Raw genomic sequence first — 14,926 nt, forward strand, 5'->3', positions numbered from 1 at the left:
TGCACATGAAGTATCGGGGTGGGGAGGGCCATGGGGGGCCTAGTGAGGGAACAGGCCATCTACTTCAGACCTCCCAAGGCCTCCCCCAACCCAGAAGTACCTCCTTCTCCCTCCCCTGGGCTCCCCACAATTGCTTCCCCCATCCTGTTGCGCCAGATGACTTATCTTTCTCAGTGCTGGAGGCCTTGTCAAGCTGATGTGGGGTGAGAAAGCAACCCCAAAAGGCTCCATGTGGCCTTTTGGGGCTGCTTTCTTGTCGGCAAAGGATTGTGTCCCTGTAGGCTTTGGCAGCACTTTGCAAAAAGCCTTTGCCAGTAGGAACAGGGCTTTGGAGGGACATGCCCACTCCTCACAAGCCCTGCTGGTGCCAACAAAGGCTTTTTGCAAAGGGATGCTGAAGCCTACAGGAACACAATCTCCCTGCAGGCTTCAGCAAGGAAATGGCAAATATAGGGAAGGCCTGAAGGACCGAAGCCTTCCCTCTGTTACCCTTGTTTTCTTTAATTATTATATTTATATGGATATCCAATTTGCCAAGAGATTCTGGACAACTTACAGTTTGTAGAAACATGAACACACAAAATTAAGAATACAATGTAAGATAATTTGGGACAGAAAAAACAATAACAGGGTAATGGAAGAACAGAAATAATGATAACTACAGATTTAGCCAAGATCAAAATACACATATCTCAAGCAGCATACAGTGTTTCATTTTACATAGGTTCATGCCATGTTTTGGCCTGGTGCCTGGGGAGAGAACCAGGTTCTTAAGGCTTTAAAGAAGGAGAGAAGGTCAGGCTCATTCAAATCTCAGAGGGAGTGTTATTGCACAGGGAACCCATTGATTCTGAGAAGGCCCATCTCTTTGGTTCCACTAGGTAATATTGCTTTGTAGAAGAGATCTAAAGCATTTCTGATCCACCAGATTTTAGGGGAAGATAATTGTATACAGGCACTCCTGTAAATAACCTAGCCCTGCACCATAAAGACATTTACAGGTGACAATCAGCACTTTGAACTGCATCCAGAAGGTTTCAGGAAGCCAGTATAGCTTATACTTTTGTGCTCTGGAACAACTTCAGTTTCTGGGTGGTTTTCAAGTGCAGCAGTCCAAATGACAGGTGACCAGGGCATGAGTGACCATATGTAGGGGCTCCTAATCCATTATTAATGCATAATATATGTTTGTTTAAAGGCCCTTTTGGCTTTGTCTACCACCTGCTCCTCCAGTAAAAGCTGAGAGCCCAAGAGAAACCCCAAATTGTGCACCAGTTCTACCAGGAGGAGTGTATTCTCCCAACGTGATAATTCTTAGGATTAGAGGACTCAAAATCCCAGTCACTCAGTTTTGCTAGACTTGAGCCAAAACCTGTTTTTTCCACCCAGATCTCCAAAACCTTGAGGCATTGGGAAACAACTTCTACAGCCCTCAGTTAGTCAGCTTGGGATGGAGATGCATAACTGTGTTAACAGCAGCATATTTAAAAAATATTTAAATGTATTATAGCCACCCAATTCCAATGAATTCAAGCACTTATGTCAATAGATTACTTCACCCAGAAGTTGCACATAGATGTTAAATAAGGGCAGAGAGAGTGTAGAGCCCTGCAGGAACCTGCAAGGCACCATCCCCATAACATTGACTTGAAGTACTCTCTTTTGGGTTTATGGGTTTAGGTCTCTTTCATAGAGACACTATAGAAGTAGCTCAGCTGAGAGGATAGCTACCTCCTACTTCATACCAAGCTCTCCTCTTAGCTTCTGCCACTTATCAGGTAACTTGACAGATGGGTAAACCTACCATTGTAAGCATTCTTCTAAATTCACACTACCCTGCCCAACAGTGTTAAGAGAGAATTATTTGCAATTTTTGCAATTTTTGCCAGAGGGTGACTCTGGGTGGGAGAAGAACCAAACTGGGGAAATCTACCAGTTCCTTAATTTGACTTGCAATAATTAAAAAGTGACAGAACCATTCACTGGCCTCATTACTGTCGCATGAGTGGCAGTGGCAAATGAGGGCAGAAATCTTAAACTGACACAAGAATTGGGTAGAAAGCATTATAATGGAGTTGTGAAGGGAAAGCCTGTTGCTTTCCAAATGTTGTGAATTTATAATTTTCAGCAACCCTCATGTCTGGCTATGCTAGTTGGAGTTGCTACACGTGGAAGACCACAAATGCCTCATCCTGATCTATCTACACATACAAAAATTAAATCCTTTATCCACTGAGTCAGGTTTCCATTCTACAACAGAATTTTTGTATAACGAACTTTACTGAATATTTCCGATGTTGAAACAAAATTGCAGTGTGTTCTCAAGGCAGCATATAATGCAATCAATTTAAAATGTATTGAAATTAATACTAGCACAGAAGATTAATAGGAAAACCATAAAATATACAAACCACACACCATCAATCTATTTCAGTTACTGCTTTCTAATAGAATAATAGTATAGACCAGAACCCAAAACACTCTGGAGAGATGTCAGGGCATTGGGGATAAAGGTTGTTTCTAGGTTGAGAACATTGTTCAGATGCAAATATTCTATTCCTTCTGAGAGTAGGATGAGAAACATAAAGGAGATTTGGACTGGCTAGAGAAAAACATTGGAAACATGGTAGAAAATGAATCTTTTTATATACTGAGAGTTCTAGAATGTCAGACTTGATTGATGTCCTAATGGGCTACTAATTTGCTTGCAATAAACATAGTCTTTATAGTAGGGATATTGAATACTGAGGAAGAAACTGCAACTGAATTCCTGTAGTGGAGGGTATGGACCTCACTTGACCTAGACATCATCCATACACACCCTCCCCTTGGGAACATGTCAGGATGGGGAGCCGGGGTGCAGTTTTCTTTGTAATCTGCTGCTGTCTTTATTTCCCCCTCACTCCAGCAAAATGGCTGGCAGTTCCACAGGCCATCTGAGGAGGAGGAGTAATTTCTGATGCTGCCTCCCAGTCTCCCACAAGCAACATAAATGGGGAAGTTGGCAGAAGATCAGAAGTTGCTGTGGTCATTTTGTTTCTCTGGTTAGGTAAAGAATTATTTCTGAAAGGATGACCCAATGAGTAAGAGGATGTCTTGTTATAACTAAATTCTTAACTCATTTGACTCGTATACTCTTTAATTTGTTACCCCAAAGGTGCTTTTTCAAGAAGCAACTGGACTTTCTTGTTTTTCTTTAAAGACTTTTCACTTCTCATCCAAGAAGCGTCATCAGTTCTGACTGGATGCTGGGGAATGGAAGGATTTATACATATCTGACCATCATTTTTATAGCATGGTAACTTCAGGATGTTGGGTAGAATGAGACTGAGGTTCTTCCCTCAAGTTCTTACTTTCTTATTTATTTTTACTTACTGAAGCCCTCCATCTTCTTCAGAAGATACCATAGCATATCAGAAGCAGCAGTAAATGAAGTCAGACAGTCAGTCTGTCTCTAGGCTCACCTTTTGAAATCAGGAACAGATGTGATTCATAACTGGATTTTATTTTATCAGGGATAAAGGAAAGCAAGATACATATAAATCCTGAAAAATAAATTTATAAAGAGAATTTGTGATAGTTGTAAAACAATTCACCTTTGCCCATTTTTAGTTTTAATGGTTCTATGTGCATTGCAAGGTCCATATATTAGCAACTTTACCTCCATTTGAAAAAAACACTAGGAAACAAAAAAAGATACAGGAGTGCTGTATGAAAAGAAGTATGACTATCTGCATTTCTATTTTTTCTACTTTGCTGCAAGGAGATGGTGTGATCATTTCCCCTCTCTCTAGCGGCTAGCCAGTCTCTATCTAGACTGAAATAATTGGCCTTTTTCTATAGGCTTTTAGTTACCTGCAATTGAAGGTACCCTGAGCAAATCTTAAGCCTTGCTGTTGGACCACCATTTAATTTTATGAAAAGCATCAGTTTTGCTGATTAAATTGTATTTCTAGATTTTTTGTTAGGATTATATACATTTAATATGCTAAATTAAGTTTAGCATTGTACAATCTTTAACATTCACATAATTACAGTATTGATATTTTGTTTGGGAGGCTTGGCATTTTGCAAGCTTTCTTTTAATAATATGGGCTGCTTTGGGTTAGTTTACATCAAAAAATATCCGCAACAAAAACCAGGTCTACACGCGAAGGTTCAATTTAACTGATTTATTGGTAAAAGCCTATGCACAGGAACCTTCTCAACTAAAGATTCAGCACCTGGTTAGACTTAAGTAAGGGTCAATGGCAGTTGTTGATTTGTGGCTATGTAGTGATTCTAGGCTGATTCCCCTTTTCTCCCCTCCTCCTGGCTCTGCCAGTCTTTCTCCTTATAAAAAGCAGCACACAGACAAATTGTGATGATGATAACAGCTCACCATCCATCCAGCTCACCAACACTATGAGCAGGGATTTTTATTTTACTTCTTGAATGATGGTATTGCAACAAGTTTCATCTGGCAAACTCCACTCTTTTTCACTAGTTGTACAAAAGCCCTACTTTCTACTGTTTCTGGACATTTTAGTCCATAATTGTATTGGGTTTTTTTAAAGGTAGAACTCTAACACTGTATCACATTGTATCACAGTCAAAGAGAAACTATAACTGCATGGCAGTATACGTGCTTTGCATGCTGGAGGACCTGCATTACTATCTATTATCTTCAGCTTTAAAAAAGAGTTCTTGGAACTGAATTAGAAAAGATTTAATTTCTGCAGTTTTGGATAGCTGCCAGAGAAAAGAAACAATACTGGTCAAATCAGACCCTTGGTGATTCAGCATAAGGCATTCTGTTTGTATTCTAGTAATTGCATTTTGTAAGCAGAAAAATGTAAACCATTTGAGATCCATTGGCTTAAATAAACCAAAATATTTCTGAATTCCTACTACAGCAACTTTCTATTGCCCAAAAGATGGTAATCAGCCCATCTAAATGCTAAGCAGTTGACTCAATGCAACTACCTCCTCTTAGTCTTCCTAAGATTAACAGCAAATAGTAGTGGGCATTCAGGCGAGAGGTGAGTTTCAGCAGGTTCTGACCACTTCTGGAGAACCGGCAGCTGAAATTTTGAGTAGTTCAGAGAACCGGTAGTAAAAATTCTGACTGGCCCTTCCCCCATCTATTCTCTGCCTCCCAAGTCCCAGCTGATCAGGAGGAAATGGGGAGTTTGCAGTAACCTTCCCCTGGAGTGGGGTGGGAATGGAGACTTTACAGTATCCTTCCCCTGTCCCGCCCACTTAGCCATGCCACACCCACCAAGCCACACCCACAGAACTGGTAGTAAAAAAATTTGAAACCCACCACTGATTCAGGCATTTCAAAAAAATCCCTTAGCTGTAAAATCTAGTAAATTGTATTATTTCACATGTATGTCAAAATAACACATGAAGAAACGTTCAATTTATAACATCTTCTAACTGCTTCCTTGCAGTATTACCAATGGAAGTAAATGAAGGCAACTTCAAAAATCCAAAGATTTTTGCTGTATTTACTATATTGAAGTCAAATATAAAACTTTCAATGTATTTTTCTTTTTCTTCATATCCCTAAGATGGTGCTTTCTTACTCATTTCCATATCCAACCATATTTCGTTTTTTTCATTGGGTAGGAAAGAATATCTGCAGCATGTTTCAGTTTACTAGTGGTTTCTCTTTCCCTTCTTATTAGAAGAAAAATTATAAAGGACAAGAAGTATGGCAGACGATAGGAAAGATGAAGCTAAGGCACCGCACTGGACCTCGGGTCAGATAGCAGAAGCTTCTTCACATCCACATGCTGCAGAGATGAAGGAGCAAAGTGGCACAGGGGAAGGACTGGTCAGAAGTTCTAATGGGTTTCCATACAAAGAGGATGAAGCTGGAGAATATGGTGCACATGGACCACAGAGCTCATATTCCAGAACCAAAGAGAATGGAATCAATGGAGAACTAACTACAGGAGAGAAAGACACTGCAGGTAAATTATCAAAAGACTACTCTTCTTTTGTTCTTGAAATCCTTGCTTTTAAGGGAAAGAGCACTGCAGATAATATTTTTCTAGGCAATAGCATCCTAATAACTTGAATCAGTTTAGGCTTCCGCAGGTAACATAGTTATGTTATTAAAAACCACAGTGCAGGGTATTTGAACTGGGATCCAATTCTGAAAGTGGGAAGAATGCACTGCACAGAAAGAAAAGTGTTTACATGTAGTTGCTCTTAGTAAAAGTCTTAGTCTATAGTATTTTCAGGCTAGAAAGCCACTGAGATCTTAACAAGGGCTTACTAGCAAGAGCAGAAACGCTGGGTTGAAGTCTAGTTGCTGAACAGTCAAACAGTTAAATTAGTCAAAGTCTAATTTAAACAAAGTCATTAAAATCTAGTTTTCAGAGTGAAAACAATGGCAGACTTTATAAAAATTAATTCTGTGCTACTTGAAAAATTGTTTTACAGCAAAAAAAGAAAGGGATGCTAGTGTATCATTATAGCACTAAATGCAGCTAGTAATGTCACAGATATTTTTGTTGCATTTACTGTATAATGGAATTAACTGAAGTATAATTGATGAATACGTGGCCTGCTGTAGGGGGCATAGGGGAATGACATTGAAGGTCAGGAGGAAGAGCCTCTACCAAAGCAATAGTTGGATAAGAGAAGTTCAATTCAGGTTAAGAAATTAATTTAAATAAATGCCTCAGGCCCCTCCCTAGGTCACAGGAAAATAATGTTAGGTGGGAGGGAAGCACATTCAGACTTGCAAGGATCTACTACAGGCACTGTTGGTGTTAAAATAAAAGTCCTCCTCCTCTATATGGCATTGGTTTCTTAGTCTGTCCACCTTGCAGGCCGACGCTTGCTTTGATTAAAGCCTAAGCAGCTATTTAATGTTAATGGCAATAAGATCTGATTTACTTTTAGTAGTTCCAGATAACCTGACATACATTCTGTATGAAGCAACGTTTATCAATAAATGATAAGAGATCTTGGCCTATTCATGCAACATACTGTGATCCTGGCATAGATGCCCTCCTTCTGCAGAGGCAGATACCATTTCAGTGCCTTGCAGCCTTCCGTAACACAGCCCTATGAATAGAAAATAAACAGATCTGGAGAACATATTGTCATAACAGCCCCTTGCCTGCTGCATCCTGTTTTTAGTTTTAGCTTAAGAGAACATTTTTCAATGGAAGGGTATGTCTCATATTCTTTGGGATGTGTAGGCCAGGCTCAGGAGATAGATAATAATCTCAGGCTAATTGTTTGGTTTGGGTTCAATCACTCTTGATGTTTACCATTCTGAAGCAAACAATGTTTTATTGTACTTAGAGATGTCCATGTTGTTGTTGTTGTTGTTGTTGTTGCTGTTGTTGTTGTTGCTGTTGTTGCTGTCATTTTTTTCTTCCCACACCCATCCCTGCCTATGAACACCCCTAACTGCACTCATAAAGGCAATCAGGCTCCACTGAATAGGCTTCTCTTTGAAGTTCTGTATTGCTATCCTAGAAAGTCAATGAAATTATTCATTCCATGGCAAATAGTAGTAATAGTAATTGATAGTAATTACAGCAGAAGGATTTCTTGCCTTTAGCTGTCTTGGCAATTACGCAGATTCAAGCAGTTTGATTGCTTTCCATTTGCTTCCGTATTGTTGTTATTGATGCACAAGATAACTAATAAGCTTAGTTGCCATTTCAAATCCAAAAGCAAAATAAAAAACCCAACCCCAACATAAGTATGGTCAATTTTTAAAAAAAGCTAAACTATATTTGATCTAGTATTTCATGTATTAAGATATAAAATCTATGATTCTTCAACACAAGAAGCAGTGCTTGATCCAATACCTCCCAGCAGGATGGAATGCTTTAACCATTAGGAAGAAGAACATTTTCTGAAGAAAAAAAAAGTACATCTTGGGGAATATATGTGAGCAGGATAGCATCTGATCTTCAGAAATTAAGAGGAAATTCTGATGAATGCATTACCTGAGCCACCAAAATTTGGGATTACACAGTTAAAAATTATACATATTTTTGCCAATAGCTTAATTTTTTAAAATGAGAAATTAGTTCTTTTCCAACAATGGGAGATTTTTTTGTCATAAAACAGCATCATGGTGTATCAAAAGGTATATTATAGCAGCAGTATAGAAGAAGAGTTGACATGTTAAAACACATACACTGTGTGCATGAAAAGCAACAATAAACGCAGATGTGGGCTGATCTTAGACAGTATTTTTCCAGTAGGTAGGAAATAACTTTTCTATGAATAGAAGAAGCATTTTGCTAGTTGAAAGGCATCACTGGATCCTTAGTATCATTAAAATTATTAGTAGCTTATGGAAGCCAATAGTAACTGGAAAATTACATATTATCCAATTGTATACTATATTTTTGTAGCCCCAAACCACTACACTGTGTTCAGTTTGTCTGCAAATATATATATTTTCCACCATCTATTTAAATAGCAAGAGCAAGAGCACTTAGACTTATATACAGCTTCACAGTGCCTTAGAAGCCCTCTCTAAGCAGTTTACAAAGTCAGCATATTGCCCCCAACAATCTGGCCCCTCATTTTACCCACCTCGGAAGGATGAAAGCAGTGGTGGGATTCAGGTTGTTCAGGCTGGTTCGGGCGAACCAGTAGTTAAATTGCTGGCTGGCTCCGCCCCTCCCCCTCCCCCTTCCAGGAGTTCCCATGCGCCCCATTTTGGCTCCCAGGAGGCTGGAGGGAGGCCTCCTAGGCCCAAAACTGGGAATGGGGATGCAGTGCCCCCCCGTGGCCCATTAGTGCTCCTAAGAGGCTGCAGGGAGGCCTCCTAGGCCCAAAACAAGGCGCAGGGAAGAGCAGCACGTCCCCCTGTAGCCCGTTTTCGCTCCCAGGAGGCTACAGGGAGGTCTACTGGCCCAAAATGGGGCACGGGGGGGCGGCACATCCCCCCTGCAGCTCCCAGGGGAGTGCAGGCCGACTGCTGCCAGTCACACCCCCTGGCCGCGCCCACCATGGCCATGCCCACCCAGCCGGTCATTAGGACAGAGAACCTGTTGTTAAATTATTTGAATCCCACCACTGGATGGAAGGCTGAGTTAACCTTGAGATGGTGAGATTTGATCTGCCAAACTGCTGGCAGCCGGTGATCAGCAAAATTAGCCTGCAGTACTGCACTCTAACCACTGTGCCACTGTAGCTCTGTTGCTAAATACATTAGTACTCAATTTTTTCAAAAAAGAAATTCACCTTGAAGACAAGTTATTTCAGAATAAAACATATAATTGTTTGATGTTTTTATATAACAGAATCGGTGGTGGGTTGCTCCTGGTTCCATCCGGTTCTTTAGAACCGGTAGTAAAAGCAGCGGGGGGCTCTGCCCACCCACCCGGTCGTCATAAATGATGATCTGCGCATGCGCAGAAGCTTCTGCGCATGCGCACACTCCCATTGCGAACCGGTAGTAAAGGTAAGTAGAACCCACCCTTGAACAGAATACATCTTTTAAACTGCATGCACTAGCACTGTAAATCCATATTTCAAATACAAAAAATATGAGTAACTTTTAAAACTCCAGACCAGAGGTGGATTTCAGCAGGTTCTGACCAGTTCTGGAGAACTGGTAGTGAAAATTTTGAGTAGTTCGGAGAACCGGTAGTAAAAATGCTGACTGGCCCCGCCCCCATCTATTCTCTGGTTCCCAAGTCCCAGCTGATTGGGAGGAAATGGGGATTTTGCAGTATCTTTCCCTTGGATTGGGGAGGGAATGGGGATTTTACAGTATTCTTCCCCTGCCACGCCCACCAAGCCACACCCACAGAACCGGTAGTAAAAAAAATTGAAACCCACCACTGCTCCAGACCCTTACATTATGTTTTTGTAAATGGTAGTGAGCAGTGTAGAAATATATTTGTTTAGTATAAAGTGAAATATATTTGTGGGAAACTCCTTATACAGACTTAGTTAAGTATATATTTAAAAAGTAATAAAATGCCCTCTGCTGGGAACACTTTTTGTACATTATTTCATTGCATTATCTTTGTAATTGGAAATAAAATTTAATCTAGTTTGTTGTATTAGAGCAAGCTGTCAATCAATCATAGTGTAACTCATCAGGAAGTTTCAGTTGAAACCAGGACAGGAGAACAACTGCAGATGACGCCTTTTGGGTTGATGGGTATGGCATCCTTAGTCTCCTGTACTCTGCCTCAAATAGTTTTATTACTATTAATTACTGGCTGCAGTTTTGTATCAATAGGTATTTTCTGCCTGCATTAGTGTATTCTTATAATGATGGGTGCATGTTTGACTTGATCTGTGTATAAAGACATTGTGAAATGACTATCACATGGTGAGTCTAGAGTCCCTCTTAATTGCCATTTTACCAAGACTACACATACAAAGTATATTTTCTTCTTCACACATTCCATTGTATGCCTTCAGGGCATTAAGTTTTGTAATAGGACTTTGAGTGTATGATTAAGTATACTTTTTAAAAAGGTAGTTTTATTGGAGTTCTGTAGCATGATTAGGGCAGTGAATGCTGTGTTAATTCAATAGCAATAACAATTCAAAAGAATAACATATATACTCTGCTACTATGACTCCACATAGATTGTTTAAAATCCAAACCTTAGAAGCACTTGATAGTGCAAAGGAAATTTCTTTCACAAATTTTCCCCATGAGTTTGTTTGTGACTGTAATGGTGTGTGGGAATGACTTTGGGAGAAAGGAGAAAAAGCTGTGGCCTAGATCAGAGTTCTCCAACCATTCTGCCTTTCCGGACCAGTGAGGGAGGGGAGAGAGAATGATTCCATGTGAGCGGTGGGCAAGTGTGCGCATACATGCAGCTCCACTTGCATGAGCGTGCACACATGCAGCTTCATTTGTACAAACGTGCGTGCAGCTCCATTTTCACAAGCAGTGGGCACGGATGTCCACTGCTCGCACAAATGGAGTGCATGTGCATGTGCTCACCTGCTGCTTGCATGAGTGGGGATTGGTGTGTGCTTCCCCGCCACTTCTGTGGCATGGTTCCAAATGGCTCAAGGCCCGGTAGTGGGCTGTAGCCCAGGGGTTGGGGACTCCTGGCCTAGACAACAGACTGAGCTGATCAATGAATTCTGAGACTGAAAGAGGGGTGGCAGTGGAGAAAGCACCTCAGAAGGGACTTCCTGTGTTACTTTATGGAGAGTAAAAGTAAGGAAGGGGAGAGGTACTTTCAGGCATGCAAAATTCTTTTAATGCAACCTTATAATAAATATAAAGCTAGTATAGGTAGTCTTCTACTTAATGACAACAATTGAGCCCAACATTTCTGTTGCTAAGTAAAGCAGTTATTAAATGAGTTGTGCCCCATTTTACAACCTTTCTGCCATAGTTGTTAAATGAATTACTGCAGTTGTTAAGTGAACCATGTGGTCATTAAGAGAATCTGGCTTCTCCCATTGACTTCTATTTGTCAGAAACCAGCTGGGAAGATGGTACAGTGCAACTGTCATGAATATGTGCCAGTTGCCAAATACCCAAATTTTAATTATATGACCATGGGGATGCTGCAAATATTGCAGTGTGAAAACTGGTCATATGTCATTTTTTTCAGTGCAATTGTAATTTAAAAGATCACTGAACAAATGGTTGTAAATTGAGGACTACCTGTAAATCATAGTCGGCTTCTTGTCTGTACTTCCTCCAAGGCTAATATCAATTTTGCAAGTCTCAAGGCACCCTTTTCTTCCTTCACTTTTATTCTCCAAAAGTAGGGAGGATCCCTTCTGAGACGTGTTCTCCACATTCTCATCTTCCAATATTCTTTTATAATTTAACCAACATTCTTGTGTTTAAATGCTTTGTGACTGACATGACAGATTTATTTTTCCAAGGAAGAGTTATTTGGAGAGAGGTCATTTACTTATCCTGCAGTAGACTCTTCTTTATGAATATATTGAATTTTTTTCCAGTGAAATTGAATGACTTTTTAAATTATCCATTGGATGATATTTAATTTAATTTCCATTCAAGCATTTTGGCACATTGCGTTTAAAAGTTTAAGTAATAACATTCTTTTACATATGATGTCATATGATGAAACCTCAATTTCATTGTATGTGATTACTTTAAAAAAATCAAGAAGCATTTTATGGGCCATAGATGAATGCTTCTTCTTACTGGTCTCAGTATGTTTTTGAACTTACCTTAAATTCCTCAAGAATTGAGAATATATTTAGCTCCAAGACTGAATTGAGTATCATAATGTTTTTTATTTATTTATTTGTTTGTTTGTTTTAATTTGTATACCGCCCTTCTCCAGCAGGACTCAGGGCGGTGAACAGCCAGAATAAAACAGAACATACAAAATTTAAAAACAGTTTAAAAATAATTAAATATTTTTGGCCACAATTTAAAACAACCCAATTAAAATCAATTAAATTTAACCAAAAACTGTGGGATCAAGCCAGCCCGGCTAGGTGAAATAAATAAGTTTTCAGGGCCCGACGAAAATTATCAAAATCATTTAGATATAAAAGGTTTTACATCTTGCACTCTTATCAGTCCATACTCCATTTAGGTTCAGCTGTTTTCCCTTTATAAAATTACAGCACCTGTTGTACTTATTTTGAAGAGTTTTTAAGACATTAGTATTGTCATCTAATATCTAGTAAATTTGGCTTGATTTTTTTTTGAGACACTGTCCTTTTTTATGTTTTAAGATGGTTATTCTTTAAATACTATCCTGATTTGAGGAAAAGTGGCCTATTTGTCTTTTAAATATATAAATAATATTCTATGAATGAAATCAAGTTTTTGTAATTTAGGACTGTGATTCCCTAAAAATCTTCAGTAAATAAAAGGCTTCTTAACAGGAGCTCAGAGCTGCTAGACCTGAGTTGTAACAATGCTGATGACAGGTGATGACGATCAGTGGCAGCAAAAGGTTAAGAGTTTTCTGCATCTCTTTGAAGTCATCTAATGGTTGCCAAGATTTTTGTAGCCCACATCTGATGGCATAAATCCTAGTGTCATTCTTCTACTTCATGGAAGAGAGGAGCACAAGTGCACAGTGAGGAGTAGTTAGGTAGCACCATCTTCTGGACAGGGTCTTTAATTCTCTTGCTATTTTTGCTTTATCAGGTTTTTGTTCTGGTCTTGAGGATTAAACCAAATACATTTTTATGTACTCTTCAGATTCCTCACCCTATTCTCTATACATTCTTGAATAGATAATTTGTACTTTACACAGACAATGTTCAAGGACAGCAAGAAAATGTCCTTTGGCCAAGTGAACTGACTACATGTAGCTACAAATGGGTTCTACAGCATGGACTGGATTCTGGTATCTTTATACCAGATGTAGTGGCTCCTAATAATGTACGTTTTTATTTGACAGTTAAACAGTAAGTGAAACTTTTCCACAGTAAAGTTGAAAGGTTTGGTCCATTCTAGGAACATTTGTCTCATATTCTTCTATTGTGATATTTGAGAATGTGAAGCTGTTTGCACTGATTGTTAGTGATATTAAATACTTAATGCTGGATGAATTCAAAGGTGTGGCTCTAATTTACTTGCTTTTAGGAATCAATCTCTCCCCATGTATTTATTTATTCATATTTAGCATATGATATGACATACACTAAACAAACAAAAAACAAACAAACAAACAAATAAAACTATTTACAAATCCATTCTAACTTTCTATATCTGTGAGGGTGTATAGAAATCTAATGCTGGTAAGCTTGGCAATGCTTTATTCTGTTTTTACTGCAGCATTGCAATATTTGTCATATGATTAGGTTTAATTGACATGTTTAGATTAGGAAAATAAAGGCTTCTACTTTATGATTAATTGAGAACATTTTATATTAAAGATCCATGCTTTTACAGTTGATATTTTACAAAACAATAAATAGGAAGCAACTTATTTAGGGAAAAATAACTGACAATTAGCTAAGAGTAACTAATAATACAGTAAAATACATCTATGACTCCTAATTTTATTTCTGTTCAGTAAGTCTGTCAAAAATGAAATATTGGGGAATAAAATGAATATATGGTATGCTTCCCATTGTCAGAGTCTTTTTCTCATCCATATAAAGGGTGAAAGCAGTACCATCAGTTGCAAATTGCATTTACTTCTTCACATTGTGGCAAATATATATAATAATCATGCTTGATATTTTAAAAATATTGTAAAATTATATTTTGGATTAAAGATGTTTTAGCTGATCCATACTTGTAGCCACCATTCAAAAGGAGTCAGAAAACACCTATTAACATCTGCAGGAAACTTACACATGCTTAATACCAATACAAAGTCTGAATATAAGACTTGATATAAGTATTGGTTTACTTCTTCTAAAAGTGAATATGTTTAGTAGTAAATATTTGATAAATGTCTGGACCACATTACAGTGCCTAGATCTCAATTACAATGCAGAGAACTGAGATGATCATCAATTCATGGATTAATTTTTAACTGTCTCTCCCTCTATTACGGTATATGGATTAAAGCTGTTCATGAAAGCAAGAAATAACTATAAATAGTATAATGAAGAAATATAATATATAAGTGGATCCATAATATAGCCATTTTTGACTTACTTGGTAATAGCAGTTCATCATTAGTTGCACAGTGGTCAGTGTCTGAGATTGGAAGCATGCAAAGTTCATGCTTATTTATAGCTAAGTTAAATAATGTATATGACATTTTAGAAGTGAAATATATATTTATTGAAATATTTTAAGCACAAGCATCCAAACTGCAATTATATGACTGCAGGAATTGGACTGCGACAGTTGTAAGGATGAGGACCAGTTTTAAGTCAGTGCTGTCGTAACTTCAAATGGTTGCTAAACAAATGGTTGTAAGTCAAGGACTACCTTTACTTTTTTTAAGATCATTTGTTTGTCTCTTATTACTGCCATGTGATCCTGGGAAAAGATGCAACAATTTAAAAAAGT

At 38.5% G+C, this 14,926-nt stretch overlaps 1 protein-coding gene across 43 annotated transcripts in view; it reads left to right on the forward strand.

Annotated features, from left to right (window-relative positions):
- The window catches only part of MAP2 (microtubule associated protein 2), a 259,617-nt gene that overhangs the window by 154,641 nt on the left and 90,050 nt on the right, over positions 1-14,926 (forward strand). For 41 of the 43 annotated variants that reach the window (XM_034432121.3, XM_034431988.3, XM_087882162.1 and 38 more), the window contains one exon: positions 5,673-5,960. The exons of the other annotated variants lie outside the window; for them this stretch is intronic. In XM_034432121.3, coding sequence (XP_034288012.1) covers positions 5,699-5,960 — 262 coding nt within the window. In that variant the 5' untranslated portion in view covers positions 5,673-5,698. The remainder of the gene's footprint in view (positions 1-5,672; positions 5,961-14,926) is intronic. 43 annotated transcript variants of the gene reach the window in all.

This window comes from Pantherophis guttatus, chromosome 1 (genome assembly GCF_059756535.1).
Source record: "Pantherophis guttatus breed Tessera chromosome 1, ASM5975653v1, whole genome shotgun sequence".
Taxonomy (NCBI): domain Eukaryota; kingdom Metazoa; phylum Chordata; class Lepidosauria; order Squamata; family Colubridae; genus Pantherophis; species Pantherophis guttatus.